Here is a 24,965-nt window from a genome sequence, read left to right on the forward strand (position 1 = left end):
CTTTACTTGTTAATATGTTTTATCATTATTTACAATGTAAACATAAAATAAGCCAACTAAATTATGTAATAAATACATTTAAAAATTATTAGACTCCGTGCAGAGACCACTGGTTTAAACAGTACAGGATGTACAAAGAATGTCGCAATTTTTGTGTAATCCAAGCTGTGCCAAAGTTGCTGTAGTTTCATAAATGATTGGATATTAAAAGGGCTGCAGCGACAGAAAAAGCAACGGAATGTCCATGTTTAATAGGCTAAGATATGCATTTATTGAGAGAGAGTACATAAACATGATGATCATATGCGGAGACGATGTTTCCCATCTTATTATGGAGCTTCTGCTTTAACAACTGAGCTTGTTCGGTATTTTTACCCACATATATATTCTTTTACATATTTTCGACCAAAGGAACAAATGATATAGCCCAGTGTAAGTTATATGGTAGCCTTAGCTTGTTTTGAAATGATGAGAACATTTAAATGACTAAAAATGTAGGCTATCTCTGAAACTTTATTTAAATAATGATTACTTTGTTTTCATACTATATTTGTATTGCTATGTATTAATTTACATATAGGCCTACTGTGAAAATGCACTATATTAATATGCAATGCCTTCTGTATGGCATTTATTTTGTGCAGTTACAGGAGCATAAATGCTGCGGTCTCACTTTTACGTCAAGACACCGCATTGACCGAACATTTGCACATAACAAGCCTAGACAATGTGCTTTATATTAAATTAAATTATTTTCGTTTTACAAATTAATATTTGGCTATAGATGTGTTGTCTTAATAATTTAATTATAATGGGAAAGACGTGTAACGTTAGCTTGCGTTTTACCTCATTGCTCCTCATTCTGCATTTACAAATAAATAAGGCCCACTGAATGTGTTTTTTGAACGGTCATATTTATAAAAAAGCAACAATATATGTAACATTAATAATAGCAATATATAGATATTTACTTGGCACTACAAACATGATATATTAAGACGGTAAAACCGCATATGCGCTAGCACGAACAATCACTGCCAGAGAAATTCCTTCACCGCCACAGCACTAGACCTATATTGCAATTTCGGAATGCATAAATAGAAATACAAAAGAACAGAAATTCCAGGCTGTTTTATATACTAAGCCAATATCTTTACCCTATTCTTTTTGTTTTATTTTTTGTACATTCTGCCACAACGAAATGTAGCCTACTTCATCCTCACAGGTGTGAAAATGCTTACGTCAGAATTCGTCAAGTCGTACAGTAAAATCTTGTCGTGTGTGACTGCGTCCGAATTATTTTCGTATAAACTCACTCGTGTCGTGTGCGAGAGCTCACGACGTTCCGACCGTCAGAATTCGCACCGTGTACGCCCAGCTTAAGGTTAAATATTTTATTTTTACCATTTTGGAATCAATTTAGCTGATCTCCAGGTCTGGTGTTACCACTTTTAGCATAGCTTAGCATAATCCATTGAATCTGATTAGACCATTAGCATCGCGCTCAAAAATGACCAAAGAGTATCGATATTTTTCCTATTTAAAACTTGACTCTTCTGTAGTTACATCGTGTACTAAGACCGACATAAAATTAAAAGTTTTCTAGGTCGATATGGCTAGGGACTATACTTTCATTCTGGCGTAATAATCAGAGACTTTGCTGATGTAACATGGCTGCAGGAGGCGCAATGATATTACGCAGCATCCGAAAATAGTCCCCTTTGTAACTTTCAATAGCCAAGTTTTAAATAGGAAAAATATCAAAACTTTTTGCTTACTTTTTAAGCGCGATGCTAATGGTCTAATCAGACTCAATGGATTATACAAAGCTATGCTAAAAGTCGTACCACCAGACCCGGAGAACGGTTGAATGGATTCTAAAATTTTAAAAATCTAATGTTTAACTCTATAGGGTAGCTAAAAATGAGCCTATTTTCAAAAACTTTAACTTACAGGCTGAGTTTGTTTTAGTTCAAGAAAAGAGATTTACGTTGGAGACGATAACTTGCGTCATCGTTTACTTTGGGGTTTGTATCTTTTGCGTATTGTTGACATGTACTTATACACACTTACACACCAAAGGAAATGTAAAAGCGTGAATCGGACAAAAAGTGCTCTTTAAGTTTAATCGACTTGAACTTACAATTCATTGCAACTTTCTTGACTAGTAGGAGTTACTGTAAATGATAAAAAATTAAGTTGAATTAGCTTAAGTTATTTAAACTTTATTTTTTATAATTTATAGCAACTCCTCACTAGTAAGAAAGTTGAAATTAATTGTAAATTTCAAGTTAATTAAACTTAAAAAATGTGCGACAAGTATGTTTATTTAAAGTTTTTACTTTGAACAGTGTGACGATACCCATGACTGTTGGGTTGGGTGTATTTATCTGTGGAAAAAGCTGTTGGGCAAACACATGTCATGTTGTCCGTCTTAAGTGGCTTTTTGTAACAACAAATGGCTCTTAGCTCAGAACCCGTTGCCCTTTTAAAGCTTTTAATGCTCGTCACATCCACATTTGATGTGAATATGCTCAAGGCAACTTGTCTTGTGATCTAAGTGGTGGTGAGTGAGGGCGAGAGGTGACGTGAATTCAAAGCCCCTAGCAGTCAGTGGATTAGGGCTCTTGCTCAAGGTCAACAGTTTTATATGACCTTCATTGATTTATTCCTCACACAGCACCCTTTTGTTAAGGCCTGCAAAGTGCATAACCTGCATGGGAAGGTGGGTTTGATGTTTGTCACCTCCGTTGCTGTTTACTTTAATTACGAAGGGTTTGGCAGCGGACTCTTGGCACCTGGGTTGTTTGTGCGCTCCCACGCAACACACATTTTCCACTTCGTGATGTTTAAGTAACGGGGGACGGTCGTGGAAGAACATGGCCGGGATATGCAAATACCAGGCAGCCATTTTTAACTCATCTCTGTGTGTAAAATAGATAAAATAGACTCACTGATTTAGTATGAGCCAATAGTCAGCATCTCATTATCTTTTTAAATCCCCCGTGGCAGTAAATAAAGCTGGTAACAGCACTAATACAGTAAATCTCATAAATGTGATAAAAATGCCTCATTCCCGGACTGAAGGGATATTGCGGTTTAGTTCTGCTTGCATTATTGAATACTTGTTTATGCCAAAGTATTTTATTAAGTGAGATTTTTCCATGACACACAGTGTGTTTGAAACAGGGGCGTCATGCATCTTTTATGCATGTTTTGTTTACAGGATCACCAGTGGTGGTTCTGCCTCATATGGTTCTGTCTTGTATCAACTTATTAGGTAATTTACTGTATATTATATCAATCCGCTGTATCCATCCATTCATTCACTGTATCTATCATCTGCTGTATCTATCTATCTATCTATCTATCTATCTATCTATCTATCTATCTATCTATCTATCTATCTATCTATCTATCTACTGTATTTTTCCATCCATCCATCCATCCATCCACTGTGTCTATCATCTACTGCAGTGGTCTTCACAATTTTTTTCATGAGAGCCACACTGATAGGTCAGGGTCAATAGAAGAGCCGCCTTTACCGCAAAGTATCAAAAGTTACATCCAGTCATAAATAGCATGTCTGCTTATCAATCTGTCAGTCTGTTGCAATGCAATAAATACAATTGCAAATCATTCTTTATCATTTACCAGTCAAATTTGTAACTGAAACAATTTGATTTCCCTTAATGACAAAAACAGAATTTTAATGCATTCTTATAATATGCTAATGCAGTGCCCCCCAAACCACCAGGGGGCCACCTTTCTCGTAATTTCATGCGGCGCTGCACAGAACGGTTGGCGAACAACATTTGTGCCTCGAGAGCAATTCGAAAGCATAACAAGCAGTCTTATCTCACGGTACTTTGATGTCATATGACGATCGCTCTGTGCAAGCGAACGAAAAGACAGAAAAAGCTCATACCTGCATGATCATATCACTGTATTATTTACTGCCATGCGAGCCACAAATTAAAGCTTGCCGAGCTGTGCAATGAAGAACACTGATCTACTGTATCTATCTATCTATATACTGTATTTATCTATCCATCTATCCATCCATTCACTGTACCTATTATCTACTGTATCTAAACATTCAACCATCCATCCATCCATCGATCATCTAGCTGTCTACCTACCTACCTACTAACCATCCATCCATTGACTTTTATATCTATCTACTGTATCTATACATCCAACCATCATCCATTCATCCATCGATCATCTCTCTGTCTACCTACCTACCTACTAACCATCCATCCCTCCGTTGACTTTTATATCCATCTATTGTATCTATCTACTGTATTTATCTATCCATCATTGATCCATTCACTGTACATATCATCTACTGTATCTATTTACTGTATTTATCTATCCATCCATCCATTCACTGTACCTATTATCTACTGTATCTATTTATCCATTTATCCATCCATCCACTGTACCTATCATCTAGTGTATTTATCTATCTATCCATCCATCCATTCACTTTACCTATCATCTACTGGATCTATACATCCATCCAACCATCCATCCATCCATACATCCATCGATCATCTATCTGTCTACCTACCTACCTACTATCCATCCATCCATCCATCCATCCATTGACTTTTATATCCATCTACTGTATATGTCTATCCATCATCTACTGTATCCATCCACTGTACATTTTATCTACTGTATCTATCTACTGTATTCATCTATCATCCATACATGCATATACTGTATCCATTCATCCACTGTACCTATTATTTACTGTATCTATCTACTGTATTTATCTATCCATCCAAATACTGTATCCATTCATCCACTGTACCTATTATTTATTGTATCTATCTACTGTATTTATCTATCCATCCAAATACTGTATCCATTCATCCACTGTACCTATTATTTACTGTATTTATCTATCCATCCATCTACTGTATCTATTCATCCACTGTACCTATTATTTACTGTATTTATCTATCCATCCATCCATTGTACCTATCATCTACTGTATCTATCTGTCTGTCTGTCTGTCTATACTGTATTTATCGATCAATCTACTATATTTATCTATCCATCCAGCCACTGTACCTATTATCTACTGTATCTATCTACTCTGTATTTATCTATCAATCCACGTTTTTATTGTAACTATCCATCTACTGTCTCTATACATCCATCCAACCAACCATCCATCCATTCATTGATCATCTATCTGTCTACCTACCTACCTACTATCCATCCATCCATCCATCCATCTATCGACTTTTATATCCATCTACTGTGTATATATCTATCCATCATCTACTGTATCCATCCATCAATCGTATCCATCCACTGTACCTTTTATCTACTGTATTTATCTATCTACTGTATCTATCTATCCATCCATCCATTGTATCCATCCACTGTATCTATCTATCTATCTATCTATCTATCTATCTATCTATCTATCTATCTATCTATCTATCTATCTATCTATCTATCTATCTATCTATCTATCTATCTATCTATCTATCCATTTAATCCATCTATCATGTCCGTCCGTTCATCCATCGTATCCGTCCATCCTCTGTATGCGTCCATATCTGCATCCATCCATCCATCCATCTCCTGTATCTATCTATATTTCTGTCTATCTATCTTCAGATTGAACGTTATTGGACGATTTCATGTTACAGTTACAGTAACATTAATATTCCATTATATATTTTACATCACCTTCTTTCTGCAAGATTTTGTTTGATTTTTCTCTCTCATTACACACTACAGGCATGTTGCTCTTTTCTTCTTAAAAGTGTGTATCATTTATTTTTAATGCCTGTTTCTCACTGCAACATTTTGCAATACGTTTGATGTTTTTGACAGTAATCACTTTGGAAAGCTCATTTCAATTTGAAATGCTGGTAATTAAATTGCCTTCAGTTTCTGATCATCAGACATTTTCGCTTCATCAGAGTATTTCAGCATATAAAACGTAACCGTCAAAAGATGCTACACTACAGTATTATGGAAATGGACCATCTGTATTTGTGAAGCAGCACAATATACACTATGTGTGAATGCAACTGTTGTTGTTAAATTGTGTGTAGTTGTATGTAATTACAATCATGACCCCATCTCTAACCCCACTTAAACCCACCATAAACATGCACACTTACAGTATCCACATAGTACAGTAGTTAAAGACACCTAATATACAGTAAAATCATTTTACCACATGGGACCATCACTCCACACATCCAAATATTGTCCCAGGATGGCACTGACTTGAATCCCTATTAGAGATGATCTGAAATAAAATTCAGGACACAAAAAGAGAACAGCTGGTGGTATATGAGTGTAAAAATGTGAATGTCTTTTCCTATGAGACGCTCACAGGAGGAAACAGTACAATGGCAGTAAAGGAACAAAGCTTTTATTCATCATAAGCCCTAACATGCAGGCACATTCGGTCACGCTCTAGTTTCCTGTATTAAAGCTTTATCATTCTTAAGTTTAAAATAGGCGAACGAGCTCTGAAATGCCTAAACCAAAGTGATTTATTACAAAATACTTGACACAACTTCAAATTTTAAATTACTACCAGCCGAGGACACATTTCCCATCTGCCCTGTGGTGATAAAATCATAATAAAGTTGGACTGTGATGGCCGACATGACTTATTTTTAAGTCTCAGATGAAGTCGCATGAGGAAGTCAGCCAGATAAGGATGTAGACCCTGTCTTGGTGATCTGGCACGGTCAAAATGTAGTTTATAGTCATCTCGGACGATAACTTGTTAAATAAGGAAGAAAGAAGCAAGATTGAGAGAGGAAGGGCTCTGATTGGCTCGTGTGGACAGGGCGGGCAGGACAAGAGCAATGCTCTGAATGCTTGCTTACCCTTAGACCAGTGTTTTCCAATCCAATGTGGCACCCCTCCCAGGATGTTTCAGATGTCTCTCTATATAAAAGACCTGATTTAACTCATCAGCTTGTAAGTGTGTGAATTAGGGAGACACCCCAACATTTTGGGAGGAAGTGATGAGCTGAATCAGGTGTTTCATATAATGGGAGATCTGTAACATCCTGGGAGAGGTGCCACGTTGGATTGGGAAACACTGCCTTAGATGGTGTTTAAATGTGATTTTATTATTGGGTACAGTATGTGTGAGTGTTTTTGCTTTTTAAGCTTATATTATATTAAGATATTTATGTACTGTAAAAATATTTTGATGCCTTACATTTTTCATACAGTCAAATTGTGGCTTAACAATTTCATTTCAATTTTTTTAATTGTAATAGTTGTATTATTATATTTTGATATTTTTACATTATAAAGTAGCCAGTTGAAATCCTGCTAAAACAATATACCATCTATTGGATTTAATGGTTATAATGGAAATATTTTATGGTCTCTGCTGGTATGTGTTGGGTTTTATTGGTGGGACCATTAAATCCAGCTGGAATAATGCCAAAAACACATTACAAAAAGGAATTTTGGTTCCTAATGGTATTTTAAGGGAAGTAATGGTTCCTAATGGTATTTTTAATGGCAACCATTAGAATTTCTGTGATGGTTTCTTTTGTTTTATTCAGCAGCAATGACTTACAAAAATACAAAGATACAAAGACATCTTTCTTTAAAACAATTTGGATATTAAGATTAAGCCCCACCTCTCACAATCTTATTACAAAGTCCTAAATAAATGGTCAAAATTGGTTCACTGTAAAAAAAATCAGCCTGAGATTTAAGCAACTTGTGCAAGTCAACTCAACCTACTATTATAACTTTCGACTTGTGATAAGTTGACATGACTTATAAAAACAAGTATAAATTGCTCAAAAAACGTATATTAAAATTGCTTCATAAACTTAATTTGTTACGTTAAAGTAACATAAAAATATCTGAAGAAAATCAGTAAAAAAAAAATAGTTACCGCCAAAATCAGTATTGTACCAGGTCAGTATTAAAAAGTAAATTCTTAATTTTACGCAAAGTCCGATATCTGCCATGTCATTTTTTCTCCATTTTTTTCCAAACCGTGACAAACGCCAGTCCTCCTCCTCTGCAGAATGCAATAAATTCGCTTAACCAATCACAGCGCACCATTCCACGCATTGTAAACAACAATGGCGGTGCATTGAATCCACACAGAATCCTAGTTTTCCTCATCTACTTTGTACTTCGTGATGAACAAACAAACAAAAACAAAATAATAATTTTGACGGGGAAGAAACGTAAGCCATCAAAATCTAATAATTTACGTGAGAGGCACTCGGACGAAGGAAAAATGCTGGCTGTTGCTTGTTCTCCCGACATCATCAAGCTTCTGTCATGTTAACAAGACATTGACCCCAGGGGATCTTATGAAAAACTTTCCATTATTTTACTCGAAGCCAACAAAAATCGAGCAGGATCAAAACATTTTACAGCTGATCGCTGTCAAAAAAGTTCAGCGATGACGTCACAAAGATGACAGCAGCAATGACAGTGTTCCTAATATGACAAAGTAAGTGTTTTGATAAATGTCATTAATGTTTATTTTTTATCCGTGTATAGCACTAGTCCACTAAATGAATATGGCAAAGATGAATGCACATTTAGATATTGTTTCAATAGATTTATAGCATTTTGAAAAAAGAAAACTTGTCATGTAAAAAGAATCAGTTTTTATTATAAATCTTTGAAAATCAAATTGGATTTGAATTGTTAATGTTATTATAACCTAAAGATGCTATGTGAAAGTTTGTAACAGAAAATAGTGGTTTTCATCTTGTCACTTTCTTGGTATAGAAAACACATTTTTACCCAAATTAGTCTAAATGGATTTATTGCGTTTTAGAACCAAACTGTTTATATGTTGCTATGATATAATTTTTAGTAATGAGATGACTACCGCGGTGCTGAGGTCATCATCATCATCACCGCACTTTTTTATATTTTCATTATTTATTTATTTTGCAGGTGAAAGTTACAGAAGTCATATTCTGTATGATATGAACTATACACAAAAGTCATTGTTAATCATAATTTACTGTCTTCCATCCTGTGTTCAGGGCTTCTAGAGAAAAAAACAGCTTTCCGCGCAAGGGGGAGGGATTAAACATATATAGGGGTTTATTATGTGCGCGTGTCTGATTATTGTTATTTAATCACTTAGTTTCAGTACTTGGTGTCTACAGAAAATGTTCAATTAAATACACACAAATAGCCTACTGTCACGGGTGCAATCTTCTTAAACATGAAGAGCTTACTTTCAGCGCGTCATACCCAGGTGCTCTGACATTTATTGCATGCCATGAAACTGTACCAACTCACTCACTGCGCGAATAACTAAATCTCAAGTGCATCTCACAGCCACGCGCATTACATTATTCAGGTGCAAGAAGGGGTCCCGGCAGAATGAAATGCGCGTTGGTGATGATAAGAATAGCATAATTATTTAAAACTATAATGGGCAAACATGCCAACTATAGTTATGAAGGCTAGCGCGGTCGGCTGTAGACCTATATGTCTGACTATCGTAGTGAGGAAATGCCACTATCTAAAATCACATCTTTTGATGATTAACTATCATGTGGCGTTTGTCGGACTTGGGAGCACCAAACATACCTTTAGTAACTTCAGCCCAGCAACGACAGTTGGAAATCTCCAAGACTTTTGCGAGATGAGCGAAGTACCAAAGGGACAGCACAGCAGTCAGGCAGGTGAGCGCTAACATACTGACAGCGTGACTCGCTAATGGTTTAAACTAATTTCTCCAGCTCGGGATCAAAAAACTCTTATTACGTTCTTGATTATGTAAATGGGCAGCAGAAATTTAAAGCATTGATTGGAGTATCTAAGTTTTGCGCAGTTATTTACGGGATGATGCAATAGGCTATTTCATTTTGTATCTGCTTTGGAAAATTCTAATGAAACATATTAACTATAGTAACATGAAATAGTATTTATTTTTATATTTTATATTTATTTTCTTTATCTTTTACGTTTAATATGAATTATGGAACAGTATTTGTCATTGGTTGTAACCCATTTTTTTGTGCAATAAATTATTTAACGTTCAACCAGTTGCGTTTGGAGGAATGCGTTATATGCACGGAGTGTTACCCGAAAAACACTCTAAAAATGTCTAAAGAAATTGGAATCAAGGTTTTGCTTACAAGAAACAATGTTAAGCTCGACATGTTCTGTCTAGTTTTTTTAGTTTGGGGTCGCTTGGGCTTTGGGGGGGTTACTGTTGTGCGGTTAACCGCATTACCGCGTGATTTTTTGATGCTTCACCGCGTGAGAAAAAACTCCTAACCGTCACAGCCCTACTGTAATATATATATTTCGCCTCAAAACGTCTTTTTTATGCAAAACATATATTTTTCTAGTTCTTTTGAGTTGAAATAGGACCTGGATATGTTTTTGTTAGATATACACATATGATACTTTAAAGCTGTGATCTTGTGTCTCCTAATGGCAACAAAATGTCACATGTTATTGTCTGTGAAAGCCTGTGGCTGGAGTATGTTAGTGTCACTACACAAGTAACATTGGCAGATTGAGGTCAGATGTAATACATTGCTTTGCTGGCTTGGTCTGTCATGTATCTAAGACTTCCTTCAGGAAGCACTTGAGGTCTCTACATTATTTATGCCGTGTAGTCCGTTTCATCGACTATTTTTCCATTACATTTTGATTTAGTGAAGTATATACAATACTGTGAAAAAGTCTTAGTGTTGATTCACACCAACCGCGGAAGAGGCGGCAAGCGCGGATGATTTACATGTTAAGTCAATGCAAACACGCGAGTAGGCATCCTGCGGCGCGGTACACGCGGTAGCCGCGGCGCGGATGTCGCGGAACGCGCGGAAGGCGCGGGGCGTTCCGCGAGTTCCGCGCGAATTGAGCGTTGCCGCGGGAAACGCGCGAGTTCAAAAATCTGAACTTTGGCGGAATTCCGCGCCGCGTTAACCAATCAGGAGCTTGCTGTAGTAGTGACGTGATTACAGGAAGCGAGCGGAGTGGTGTAGTCTCCGCGGAGTCGCAGAAGCCCCTCCCATGACGCGGATTTCCGCGTGAATTTCTCGAATGACTAGAAGTTCACGCGCGGCGTTCACGCGCGGATTAAGCGAGTAAACTCAAAATGTTCACGCGGCAAACTGGACGCGGTTCACGCGTTTTTGCCGCCTCTTCCGCGGCTGGTGTGAACCTACAGTTAGGCCACAACGCCACCATTAGATTTGTTGTGTTTGCAATGGTATATTGATCATGTACAATTATTTCTCAATCTCTTAGAATATAACCAGAAATCTGTATGCACTATTAAAAAACAAAATCTAATACAATGACTTCAGTTTCCTTAAAAGTGCACAAAATGTAAAAAATCCACACCAAAATGTAAAAAAATCTAAGGAAGGACTTAGGCCACACCAACTAGGAAGGTTACACCTAATACTGACTTTTGCACGAAATTGTGGATTTTTTACATTTTGTGCACATATTTCTCGTACTTTCTGTTTGTATCTTAATAAAGAGAGTGAAAAAATGAATATAGATGGTCATTAAATCTTCACTGAAAAAAATTATTAATTCAATGTACAACATTTTTTAAGGTAAGTGGTTGCAATCAATTTTTTTTAAGCTACATTTAAACTAATGTTTTTTGTTTTGTTTTTCAATTTTTTTTCCGTCTAAATGTAGCTTAAATAAATTGATTGCGACCACTTACCTTAAAAAAATTGAGTAAATTGAATGAATCATTTATTTTTCATTTCATTTTTCTGTGGTGGCCTACTGCTGCATTCACACCAAACGCGAATAGAGCGTCTGGCGCGAATGACTTAACATTGAAATCAATGTAAAGACGCGTTTACGCACGTCTGGAGGTGTCCCAGCACGAATAAGGTGTTTAGCGTGGCGTCTAGTTTGCACGAATTGAGCGTTGCCGCAGGAAACGCGCGAGTTAAAAAATCTGAACTTTTGCAACCACATCTGAAATATGCGTCTCTACCACGGTGTGCTAAACGCGAATCCACCTCATTTGCGCATCTAGCTTGTGCGAAATGAGCATTGCCGTGGCAAAACGCGTGAGTTTAACCCTTGTGCCTTGTTCCAATTCACTACCCTTTCGTGTTGTTAGCGGCCAAAAAAGGCCACTAAATTAAACGGCTGTAAAAATGTATCAGATTAATATTTTTTTCAAATTTTTTTGCATAAATCTGTTAATCAACCTCAGAACTGATCAAAACTACCAAATGTTTCCAAAAATTTCATGATTTTAACTCTTTAATTGCCAAGCTCATAAGTGATGCCACTGATTTGAGAAAAAAAAAAACACAAAATCACTGATTTTCAATATAAAAAGTGATTGTGGACTGAATTTTTTTTCACCCTTTTCACAGTCTTGGGCATGCCAAAAATTGGTAAAAACATTGACTTTGATGCATTTTTAGTTTTTGTGCAGCATCAGATTAAATTTTTTTTCTCCCTCATTTATTGTTTGTGGCCATTTTTTCCCCATTGACTTCCATTATAACAACATTTTTTGATTGCAGAGCCATGACACCTTATTACCATGCATTTTTGATTCTTTGTGGTTTTAGTTTTTGCAAAGAGGTAAAATTTGTCATTTTTACTGTTGATCACCATGTGGCACAATTAACCCTTTAGTAGCCTGTGCAAAAAAAAGAGCTTGAATTCTGGATTGTACATTGAGTTATATGGACTATAACAGCATATTAGAGAGAGAGAGAGAGAGAGAGAGAGAGAGAGAGAGAGAGTGTGTGTGTGTGTGTGTGTGTGTGTGTGTGTGTGTGTGTGCGTGCGTGCGTGCTTGCATGTGTGTGCGTCTGTGTGGAAAAATCTGTAAAAAATCTTCTCTTCATCAGATTTATTAACAACATTTATTATGAACCAAAATGCAAAAACAACTTCAAATAAACTGAACAATGAAGCAAGAGTAGAGGATGGATGGAGAACTAAACAATCAAACTAATTTTTTGGTGTGTATATGTGTACGTGTGTGTGTTCAGTCTTTTTAGCAGGACTTGCAGCATATTACTTGGTGCTCTCTGCAAGTGTGTCTACCACAACGGATACAAATGCTGACTGTTCTTTTTTTGGTTCTGTACACCACTTGCATGTTCCCCTCTTCACTCCTGAGCTGCTGGTGCCTGCTGGTGTCTGTGGATTTGTGTCTAGAGGGACAGCTACAGGAGACTAAATCCCTCTCACCAGTGCAGCACTAACTGGTGCGCGAGGGAGGTGCTCTCCTCAATACTAACACTACCCCCCCCCCCCCCCACACACACACTCGTACACACACACACTCGTACACACACACACTCGTACACACACACTCGTACACACACAATGGTTTTATAGTCCATATAACTCAATGTACAGACCAGAATTTATGCTCTGTTTTTTTGCACAGGCTACTAAAGGGTTAATGGTGCCACATGGTGATCAACAGTAAAAATGACAAATTTTACCTCTTTGCAAAAGGAAAAGGCACAAAGAATCAAGAATGCATGGTAATAAGGTGTCATGGCTCAGCAATCAAAAAATGTTGTTATAATGGAAGTCAATGGGGAAAAAATGGCCACAAACAATAAATGAGGGAGAAAAAAATTTAATCTGATGCTGCACAAAAACTAAAAATGCATCAAAGCCAATGTTTTTACCAATCTTTGGCATGCCCAAGACTGTAAAAAAGGTAAAAGAAAATCCAGTCCACAGTCACGTTTTATATTGAAAATCTGTCATTTTGTGTGTTTTTTTTCCCCAAATCAGTGACACTACTTATAAACTTGGCAATGAAAGAGTTAAAATCATGGAATTTTTGCAAACATTTGGTAGTTTTGATCAGTACTGAGGTTGATTAACAGATTTATGCAAAAAAATGTGAAAAAAATTTCATCCGATAAATTTTTACAGCAGTTTAATTTAGTGGCCTTTTTTGGCCGCTAACAACACGTAAGGGTAGTAAATTTGCCCACGGTATATTGTTAAGTTTTTGAAAAATTTCAAAGCATTTTCTTAAAATATGTGTAAATATAAGATTTGTCACCAAAAATCATTCCATTTGCTGAAACACAGAGAAAGTTGTGGCCAAATTAAGACAAAAAAATTGCAAAAATGGCCAAAAATGGCCCCAACAACACATAAGGGTTAAAAATCTGAACTTTGACAACCACATCTGATATACGCGAATTTCCGCTTGAATGTCTTGAATGACTAGAATTTCACGCGCAAATGAAGCGAGTAAACTAGGGGGACATTACAAACATACGTGCCATTCTTCCCGGACGCATCCCGTCCAGGATTTCGGTGCGTCTTCCGGAAGTCGTATTTGTTGACCGCATACGCCATTCAGTTAAAAACATAAGATATACAATCGTAGTTTCATTCTTACCTTAAAATGTAACAGTTGCTTTTCTGTTATAATAATAATAATCCTCTATGACGTATGCGGTCGACAAATACGACTTCTGGAAGACGAACACAAAATCCTGGACGGGATGCATCTGGGAAGAATGGCACGTATGGTCACCCTAAGTAAACTCAAAATGTTCAAGCATTCAACTACGCGTCTGGTGTGAACGCACAGTAAGACTTTTGCACAAAATTGGACTGTTAGAAAAATTCGTCAAAATATGTACCCCAGGTGTCACTGGGACAGTACCCTTTAAAAAGGTCTTAATATGTACCATTAGGTATGTAAACATTTGGTATGGATATGCACCTCGACAGTACTAATATGAACACTGTAGGTCCAAAGAAGCTGTACTTTTTAAAAAGGTACCGCCCTAGGGACAGCTGGGGAACATATTTTAACCATTTTTTTCTGACGGTGTGTATTTCGCTCCATATCCAATTAAAATATAAATAAAACGAGATCTTGATAATGACAATATGGTACGTAATTGTTTAGCTGTAGAGACTGTTACTCTCCCTGTAAACAGTTTAGATGAATCATCCTATATGAATTTGTTGTGCCTGCATCAACATTTGTATTAAATTATTGCCTCCAACTGGATTACATTTTAATATCTGATTCCAACTTTGTAGTAACACCTTAACGGCGAAGTTGGATTGAATTTGGTAATTATTTATTTATTTAATACAGTCATTATTTACCCTTGTGATTTGCCTTTTCTGGTAAACACATTAACAGTTGCAGAATTTTCCATATTCCTGTACTTTTCCATATAATATAAAGTGAAGGATTACCACGGCTGCCTGTCGATTCCATTTACTTTCATTATATGGAAACCATTCTGCTAAATCTCTTTTTGTGTTTTCAAAATCATACAGGCTTGGAATGCATTGAGAGTAAATAAATGATAAAATAATATTCATTCCTGGATGATCCTGGATTCCCAGATCTCTATAAAGCTGTTATATTGGGAACTATAAATAAAACCACAGTCCTTGACCATTAAAGATGGCAAACACATAGTTGTCGCATTATTCCCTGTCAACCTTAAATTAGCCTGTAAATGCTCATATGAAATAATCACAGGGCATTTTAATAGCCGAACACTAAGTTGAGACGGAGTTGTACCTGCTCACCCATTATCTGTTTTTCTCGCTCTCATCCCTACATCGTTCAACCTGTCTGCAGGCACAGTCAGCTCGGCGACCTGACTCTCTCTCTGTTACCATGGTTTCCTGTACTTGCAAAGTCTCATGCAGTCCTCTAGCTACATCTAGCTTGGCACACTCACCCAAAAACCCTCCAATTGGCATAATTCATAATTACATAAGCACATGACTGTCAAAAAAGCTACCTTGCCACGTCTTCGAATGGATTTAAGGCATGCATTGTGGTTGCTAATCACATTTTCTGCTTTCTCCATCTCTGGCAAGCTCGCACTGTTAGAGAAACCAGTTTAAACTAAATGGTCGGATCGTCTCCCCTGACAAAGCTTTCAATATCAGGTGCATAAGGGAGCTCGTGTTTTATTGCGCATGGATGTCGAGCTGAAAGTTGGACTCTAAATGAAGTTCTCCATCAGAGTCCTCGTGTCATTTAAACGCTGCCATGGAGACGGGCATCCGTCCCGGAGTTGACTGACTGCGAAACAGGCCTGTTTTGAAGAAGTCCATATTGTGCTCACGCTCCGCCAGGTTCTCATAAGTGCAGGACTCCAAAAATCTATCAGCTGATGTTTAATTGTCATTTGCAGGGGAAGGCTGAGCTCCTTCAGCGATAGCTTTTCAAATTGAGTTAACAAGCCCATCTAAAGTGTTGCAGAGAGGAGTTTATGGGTCAGGGAAAGGATTTGAAACGATGCCCGTGAACTGTTTATTGATTTTCCCATCCGGTGCATTAGAAACGGGCATAGGATTATCCTCTCTGGGACATTAAAGTATAGATTCTTGCTTTTATGCGGTTTTAAGCTCTGCTACTGAATAGACATACAGACAGATGAGCGTCATTGGATGGTGAGCTTTACGGCTGGGTTGATGCCATTGCCCAAAAAGGGAAGGGGTGCAAATAGGACCATGCTTGTGAAAACCCAGCTATAATGTAAATAACATTCTGTGAAAATATCATATTGGTATCTTTAACTCTTTCCCCGCCATTGACGAGTTAACTCGTCAATTAATAGAAAACGCTTTACTGCCAATTACGAGTTTTTCCGGCAATCCGTATTTCTGCTCTTACCCAACTTATAAAACCCGGAAGTATCCCCTTAGGGCAAACATCTCCAGCTCCGTGTATGTTTCGATCATCGCCCTGAATCTGATCTCTATCAAAAGTCCTTCATAAAAACGCAATTAAGATTTTTTTTATTTTTGAATAAACCTACCCATATTTGAGAGGTGATAAAAAGAAAACAAATAAAGGTAGGATGAAACTTTTTTGTATGTTTGAAAGCAAGGGTATGTTCTTTTATTTGTATATTGTATGTTTATATACATTAAAATATTTGAAGAAGAACATTTTCTTGAAGCCATTAAACTTTTGTGAATATCACACTGACGCTGACTGGCAACTTTAAAAAAAATGCTAGCAGGGAAAGAGTTAATATTGACTGAGTAAGGTCATGTTAAAGGACAAGTTCAGTATTTTAGACTTAAAGCCCTGTTTTCAGATTGTTTATGGTGAAATAGAATGGTTTTGACTGAAATTTCGACATTTTCGGCTGCCCTGAGAATTTTCGCGTGTTTGTGTTTTAGCTCAGACCTCTACAATGGGTTTAATGGTGCACTGGAACAATACTTCCTAAAATGCATTAAACTTTCGTTTACAAAGACGTGAAACTCACCGAGTGGTCAGGGGTGTTCACTGGTATGCTCACACAAAAATCGCTCCAAAAGATGCTTTCCAACAGCTGTTTTAGCATTCGTTGTTAACTTGTGGACCTATTTTTCCAAACGCCTCACACCCGTACATTCTTCCGCTTAGAGCTTGAATAATAAACACTCCAGCCCAGGTGGTGGCGCTAATCCGCCTTTGCCAATTGCAAGAATAGAAACAAAGTTCCCGGCGCGGAGTAATACCGTACCTCACAGCACATCTAATACATGTCAATGGAGTTGGTAAAAACTACGATAAAACCTGTTGGAATGCGTCTTTTGGAGCGATTTTTGTGTGAGCATACCAGTGAACACCCCTGACCACTCGGTGAGTTTCACGTCTTTGTAAACGAAAGTTTAATGCATTTTAGGAAGGATTGTTCCAGTGCACCATTAAACCCATTGTAGAGGTCTGAGCTGAAACACAAACACGCGAAAATTCTCAGGGCAGCCGAAAATGTCGAAATTTCAGTCAAAACCATTCTATTTCACCATAAACAATCTGAAAACAGGGCTTTAAGTCTAAAATACCGAACTTGTCCTTTAAAGATTGAAATCAATGAAAAACTTGATGGTCCTCTCACATTAGATTGAGAATCCTGGATTTCACAGACAGGGTCACAAATAGTTAAAAATGCGATCTCTAAGTAAAATGTAACTCATTCAGCTCTATCAGGGGTGATGTTAAAGGGAAAGTTCACTATACATTTCTTTGTTCTGATAAATACAAATGAAGATATTTTGAGGAATGTTTGTTACCAAACCGATCAGAGGCCCCATTGACTTCCATTATAGGAAAAATTAATACTATGGAAGTCAATGGGGCCTCTGATTGGATTGGTTACAATCAGAGGCCCCATTGACTTCCATTATAAAAGAAAATTAATACTATGGAAGTCAATGGGCCCTCTGATTGGTTACAATCAGAGGCCCAATTGACTTCCTGATTGGTTACAATCAGAGGCCCAATTGACTTCCATTATAAAAAATAATAATATGGAAGTCAATGGGGCCTCTGATTGGTTTGGTTACAAACAGAGGCCCCATTGATTTCCATTACAGGAAAAAATAATACTATGGAAGTCAATGGGGCCTCTTATTGGCTTGATTACAATCATAGGCCCCATTGACTTCCATTATAAAGAAATAATGGCGCTTTTCCATTGCATAGTACCCCATGGTTTGGTTTGGTTTGGGTCGGGTCAGCTTACTTTTGGGAGCTTTTCCATTTTTCCATAAATACTTTTTTTCATACCACCTCGGTCGGGGTTCCAAGCGACCCGAGCTGATACCAAATGTGACGCGAAAACACTGTAGATTACTGATTGGTCTGAGAGAAACGTCACTACCAGCGTCATCGCTATATTGTAAAGATTAGCTTTACCTTCGTGCTAGCTTGCGCTGTCTCGAGCAAACATGTTGTCATCTGTGCTCTGCTATAAGTTCCCAAACTCCCGTTTAGCGATGAAAAACATCCACATGTTAAGAATCAGGGACACCATAACAGTTTTTTCCAGACTTGCAGTTTGTGGCGGAACATTCGCGATGAGCACGTCAGCATTATATATGTTTAAATGCAACTTCAATGAGGCTCAGCAGAGCACCGTCGGCTTACGCCACAGGTGTTTGAACAGAAACTGTCATGTGAAATAGAGGTAGTTATAAACGCAATATGCAAACATCTGTTTGTGGTGGTCAATTTTAATTATGTGGCAGACTGAGAAATAAATAAATGTATGGGAATGTACAAAAACGCTGTCACTTGTATGTGTCACAGAAGTAGGCAGCGCAAATATAACGACACGCCTATAATCCCTCCCACTCCGAAGTGATACTTAACTCAATGGAAAAGCTAACCACGCCAAAGTGAGGTGAGCTGACCTGACCCAAACTAAACTAAACTGTGGGGTACTATGCAATGGAAAACCGCCATAATACTATTGAAGTCATTGGAGCCTCTGACTGGTTTGTTTACAAAAATTCCTCAAAATATCTTTCTTCATGTTCACCAGAACAAAGACATTTATGCAAGTTTGAATAAATAATGACAGAATTGTATTTTTTTGGGGGGGGTGAACTATCCCTTTAAAGCAATACGGTCTCTTTAATAAAAAGTGGAAGAATACCAATTCATAAAATTCAGTGTAAAAAGCATTCATTTATCACTTTAATACATAGTTTATTGTACATGGACAGGCTCAGGAACTCCATATCCCTGCAGATGTTAATAACCTGCCCCTTTAATGTGTCCCGTCATCGTAAAATATCACTCCTCTGGCCAAATAATGTCAAAAGCAGAGTTAATCTTCGAATGAGAGCGTCACGTTCGATATATGTTTCATCTCTATCTAAACATATGTCAGGCAGGCCTGGCTATTCGCTGCCAAGTTCAGCTCAGTCCAACATGCAGCCCACTGCTGTTCTTTGGCAATAAAATTACTTTTGCAACCAATGTGTCTGCTGACTCCATGAATTATAGCAGGTGTCATCACCAGTCACTATATAGAAGGCCAGACTGAACCCTCTTTGAATTTACTCTTTTCATTTTTCCATTGTTCGTTGACACTGCTTGATTAAAAATGTATCCGGTGAAAAATGTAAGTGTTTTCATCGATACGTTTTGTACGAAATCTCCAAAGGCCCATATGACCGTTCCTTTGCTCGAATCTTTTATGTCATTACCAAGCAGGAACCCGAGACGCTCATTATCAGCCAGCAAGGGTTTGAGCGTCGTCCCCTTTTAGACGTTTATAATTGCTTGAAGTGTAACGTGATAGTTCATCTTCAGGAACTCCAGCATCATTAAATAATGTTAGCTGAGTCTTTCCTCCCGATCGCATCATATGTAAGAGGAAACCTAAATGCTTTTAAATACTTTTTAATTGTAATAGATTATATAATTGTATAATTCATATTCTATTAAAATATGCATGTTGCATTTGGCAGGCACTTTCATCTAAAGTGACTTACGATGCGTTACAAGCTATATATTTGATCAAAGTGTGTTCGAACCCATCCCCTTTGCAATTAAGCGAATCAGTCTATTACTGCTGCGTTATGCAGGTTAGTAGAGACATAACAAAGTACATAACAAATGCATAAAAAGTGCTGGATTATTTTAAAGGGGACATTTCACGAGACTTTTTTAAGATGTTAAATAAATCTTTGGTGTCCCCAGAGAAAATATGTGAAGTTTTAGCTTAAAATACCTCATAGATAATTTATTATAACATGTTAAAATTTCCACTTTGTAGGTGTGAGCAAAAATGTGCCGTTTTTGGGTGTGTCCTTTAAATGCAAATGAGCTGATCTCTGCACTAGTTTAAGGGGCGGTATTATCCCTTTCTGACATCACAAGGGGATGTAAATTTCAATGAGCATTTTTTTACGTTCGCAGAGAATGGTTTGCCAAAACTAAATAACTCAGTTGATCTTTTTCACATTTTCTACACTGGGGACCCAATTTTAGCACTTAAACATGAAAAAAGTCAGATTTTCATGATATGTCCCCTTTAACCCATGCTGGGTAAATATTGGACAAAACACATCATTGGGATGTTGGGTTGTTTTAACCCAACTTTTTATAGTGTTGTATTATTTACTTTAAAACATCTGTCAATCATTTTAATTCTTTAAGTAACATTATTATTATTTACATAAATGGTTCAATGGCATGATGTTAATTATTTTGTGTCTGTATGGTACAATTAAATAAAAAATGGTTAAAAATACATTCTCTTTTTTGAGGACCAAGTATAAAATTTCTGGTTTTATTTCATTTTGAAAGAATATTTGGGGGATAATTGCAAAAATGTCAATGTGGTGTAACCAGTCTGTGTCAATTGGTGTAACTAGTATTTTTTTTAATGAAAATATAAATATATTCATAAAAAATGTGGAATAAAATAGAATCATCTAGTTTAGAGTCTAAATTTTCTGGTTTTATTTCATTTTGAAAGAATATTTGGGGGATAATTGCAAAATTGTCATGTGGTGTAACCGGTCTGTGTCAATTGGTGTAAGTAGTATTTTTTTAATGAAAATATAAATATATTCATAAAAAAATGTGAAATAAAATATAATCATCTAGTTTAGAGTCTAAAATTTCTGGTTTTATTTCATTTTGAAAGAATATTTGGGGGATAATTGCAAAAATGTCAATGTGGTGTAACCGGTCTGTGTCAATTGGTGTAAGTAGTATTTTTTTAATGAAAATATAAATATATTCATAAAAAATGTGAAATAAAATATAATCATTTAGTTTAGAGTCTAAAATTTCTGGTTTTATTTCATTTTGAAAGAATATTTGGGGAATAATTGCAAAAATGTCAATGTGGTCTAACCGGTCTGTCAATTTGTGTAACTAATATATTTTTTTAAATGAAAATATAAATATATTCATTAAAAATGTGAAATAAAATGTAATCATCTAGTTTCTGGTTTTATTTCATTTTGAAATAATATTTGGCGGGATGGTTGCAAAAATGACAATGTGGTGTAACCGTTCTGTCAATTGGTGCAATTAGTATTTTTTAAATTAAAATATAAATTCATTTATTAAAAACATGGAATAAAATATAATCATCTAGTTTAGTGTCTAAAATTTCTGGTTTTATTTCATTTTGAAATAATATTTGGGGGATAATTGCAAAAATGTCAATGTAGCGTAACCGGTCTGTCAATTTGTGTAACTAATATATTTTTTTAAATGAAAATATAAATATATTCATAAAAAATGTGAAATAAAATGTAATCATCTAGTTAAGTGTCTAAAATTTCTGGTTTCATTTCATTTTGAAATAATATTTGGCGGGATAGTTGCAAAAATGTCAATGTGGTGTAACCGGTCTGTCAATTGGTGCAATTAGTATTTTTTTTATTAGAATATAAATAAATTCATAAAAAATGTGGAATAAAATATAATCATCTAGTTTAGTGTCTAAAATTTCTAGTTTTATTTAATTTTGAAATAATATTTGGGTGATAATTGCAAAAATGTAAATGTGGCGTAACCGGTCTGTCAATTGGTTTAACTAATTTTTTTTTATTAAAATATAAATATATTCATAAAAAATGTGGAATAAAGTATAATCATCTAGTTTGGTGTAATATGATTTTTGTTTCATCCATTTTTACATAATTTGTCAAAGATTATTTAGAAAACAGAGCTGTTTTCAGCATATGCCAGGACAAATATACAAAAATGCATTAAAATTTACATTAAGAAATAACTAATAAAATTATATTTTAAAATTATTATATTTTTTGATGATTATTACGCTTACATGCCATCAAGGTGAATAAAATATTTAATATTTCTCATTCTTTGGCGCAATTGGCGGTTACATCATTTGACATTTTCAGGTCCATTCAGTTTAACTTTCAGAAAAATGGTGTAAATAATTTTTTTTATTGCAAAACATTAACATACTACACTATATGCATTGAAATAAACCTGATGTGTGCTTTTAAATCAAGTTTTTTAAAATTATTTTTTAATTTCGCATCTTGCCAAACAGTTTTTGTCACTGACCCAAACATAAAAACACTTTAATTTGAATTGGCTTAAGTTTTTTTTTACCTCGCTCTGTCACAAACATCAAGTTAACAATCAAGTTTGTCAAATAGACCATAACTGTCAATACTATTACTAAATCCATTTGGCTTTAATTAAGCGCAACTTTATTTCCAGTTTGAAATGTTTCCACTTTTGCACAATGACCTTTAAAAGCAATTTTTCTACTTCCACCCTTATCAAATGCAACGTTAAATGCAAGCAAATGCTTGTGCTGGTGTTCACAGCAGACCCCGTATCCATCAGCTGACATTCAAGAATGCATGTGACAATGCGTGAAAGCGATTTTGTACCGAATAAATTAGCAGATGTCAGGCGCGACACAAAGGCTACCAACCCATCCCCCGTTTAAAGCCTTTCTCTCTCGTATCCAGCAGTCGAGTCGAGCTGTTGCGAACCCAGAGAAGCAAGGAATGAGGTTTAGTTTTTTTTATTATTGTGATATCAATGCAGTCTCATTACATTCTTTATATACTGTTTTCACCCACTTATTTCCTTTCTCAAATCAGTACTTACAAGGATCGTGGACCGGATTTTTGTCACAAAAATAAGCCTACTGGTTTAACTGGAGAGGTGCTTATTTGGCTGTCATGTGATGCACTGAAGTAATTACAGTGATTCAGAATACAGAGAGAAACGGGGAAATGTTAAAAGGGATTTTCTTTATTTTGGTACCCAAAGTTTTACAAAGACAGGAGGGCGAATTTTTTGATGAACGGTCCCTTTAAGAGAAACTTTTTTTACAGAGTAAAACAAATTGATGCAATTCACTTCTATTTCCAACGGTTATCCATCCTTCGGGACTCAGGGTTGTTTTGAAGTCTTCGAGCATGCATACATCTTTGCAAATAGGTTTCAGCATCCGTGGGTTGGAGGTAAACAACCTCATTAGCCAAATTGTTATTACAGTTAATCAGCTGACGTATAGAGTGACTCCTCGTGGGGAAATTACAGAGACTCTTGGGACGGGGGCCGGTGAAACCTGTGGGATGATACTGTTGTTCATTTGGCTCTTCATCCGTGTGAGCGTTTGCTGAAAGAGTTATCAACAACAATTAGATGAAGCCCGGTGGAATATCAGATGCTTAGGCAAAATTGTTTTCATTTGCCTTTGTAACTACAGATCTATTCACAGACATGTGCTTAAATATATATGACCTAATAATAACACAAGGCAGTAAAATCTATCACATGATCCGGGTGCAATGAGGTCACGCTGTCCCCTTGTGGTGAGATTTGCACATTGCAGTCTGCCCACCTCAGAAATTAATTCTTATGGTTGTCATATTGTTCTGTTAATGCTTTGTCTGTAGGTTGACAAAAAAAATGTGGAAAATTTTATTAATTTACTTTACTGTAGCTAAACTGGTAGAGCTTCGAGTTAGCAATGCAAAGGTCATAGGGTCGATATCAGAGAACACACATACTTAAAAAAATGTATGGATTGAATGCCAAAATGTATAAATGTACATGTGTGTAAATATTCAGCTTACGTTGGTTGTTTCCTGTAGCTTATTATGTTAAAAGTATCAACAATATATGTTCAATTCCCAGGCACACATTTCATGATGTAATGTCTAGCAAATGTACTGTGAATGCAATTTATTTCTAGCCTCCTAGATATTGTCAAATTTTCAGCACAGATATTCGAGGAGTCAGTATTATATTTGGTGCCTGGCTTGTTTAGGATAAGTGCTTCTTGGGACTTCTCTTGAAATCCCTGAACAGGTGGTTGGGAAAGGAAGTATCAAAAGCATTAGACCGGGCTGAACTTTACAAATATCACTGTGTCACAGTATGTCAGGAAATCTCCTCCGGCAAACTCGGCTTGAGAGCAGTTGAGCTCTATTGGAGACTGTAAATGCCAGAATGCTGCAGTACTGCATGTGGTGGGACATCTGATGCCAGTGATCAGAGTTCATCAGTTCTGACAAAAAAAAAATCTCAATAATTTCTCCAATCATCCTCGACATTTGTAAAACAGTAAGTGCATTTACTGTTGTTTATGTCTCAAAAGTAAATGTGTCAATCAACATGTCAGTGCCATCAGTATGACAAGTCATTGTGTACGTATAAGACAGTCAAATTGCTATAACAGTTTACTCTGGAG

General features: G+C 36.4%; 2 protein-coding genes across 2 annotated transcripts in view; one reads left to right on the forward strand and one right to left on the reverse strand.

Annotated features, from left to right (window-relative positions):
• yjefn3 (YjeF N-terminal domain containing 3) overlaps positions 1–24,965 on the forward strand; it is a 68,180-nt gene that overhangs the window by 9,170 nt on the left and 34,045 nt on the right. The window lies entirely within an intron of this gene.
• The window catches only part of LOC135728077 (Rieske domain-containing protein), a 63,424-nt gene continuing 62,003 nt past the window's right edge, over positions 23,545–24,965 (reverse strand). The window contains exon 3 of the mRNA XM_065246158.2: positions 23,545–23,888. Within this exon, the coding sequence (XP_065102230.1) occupies positions 23,769–23,888 (120 nt within the window). The 3' untranslated portion in view covers positions 23,545–23,768. The remainder of the gene's footprint in view (positions 23,889–24,965) is intronic.

This window comes from Paramisgurnus dabryanus, chromosome 24 (genome assembly GCF_030506205.2).
Source record: "Paramisgurnus dabryanus chromosome 24, PD_genome_1.1, whole genome shotgun sequence".
Lineage (NCBI taxonomy): Eukaryota > Metazoa > Chordata > Actinopteri > Cypriniformes > Cobitidae > Paramisgurnus > Paramisgurnus dabryanus.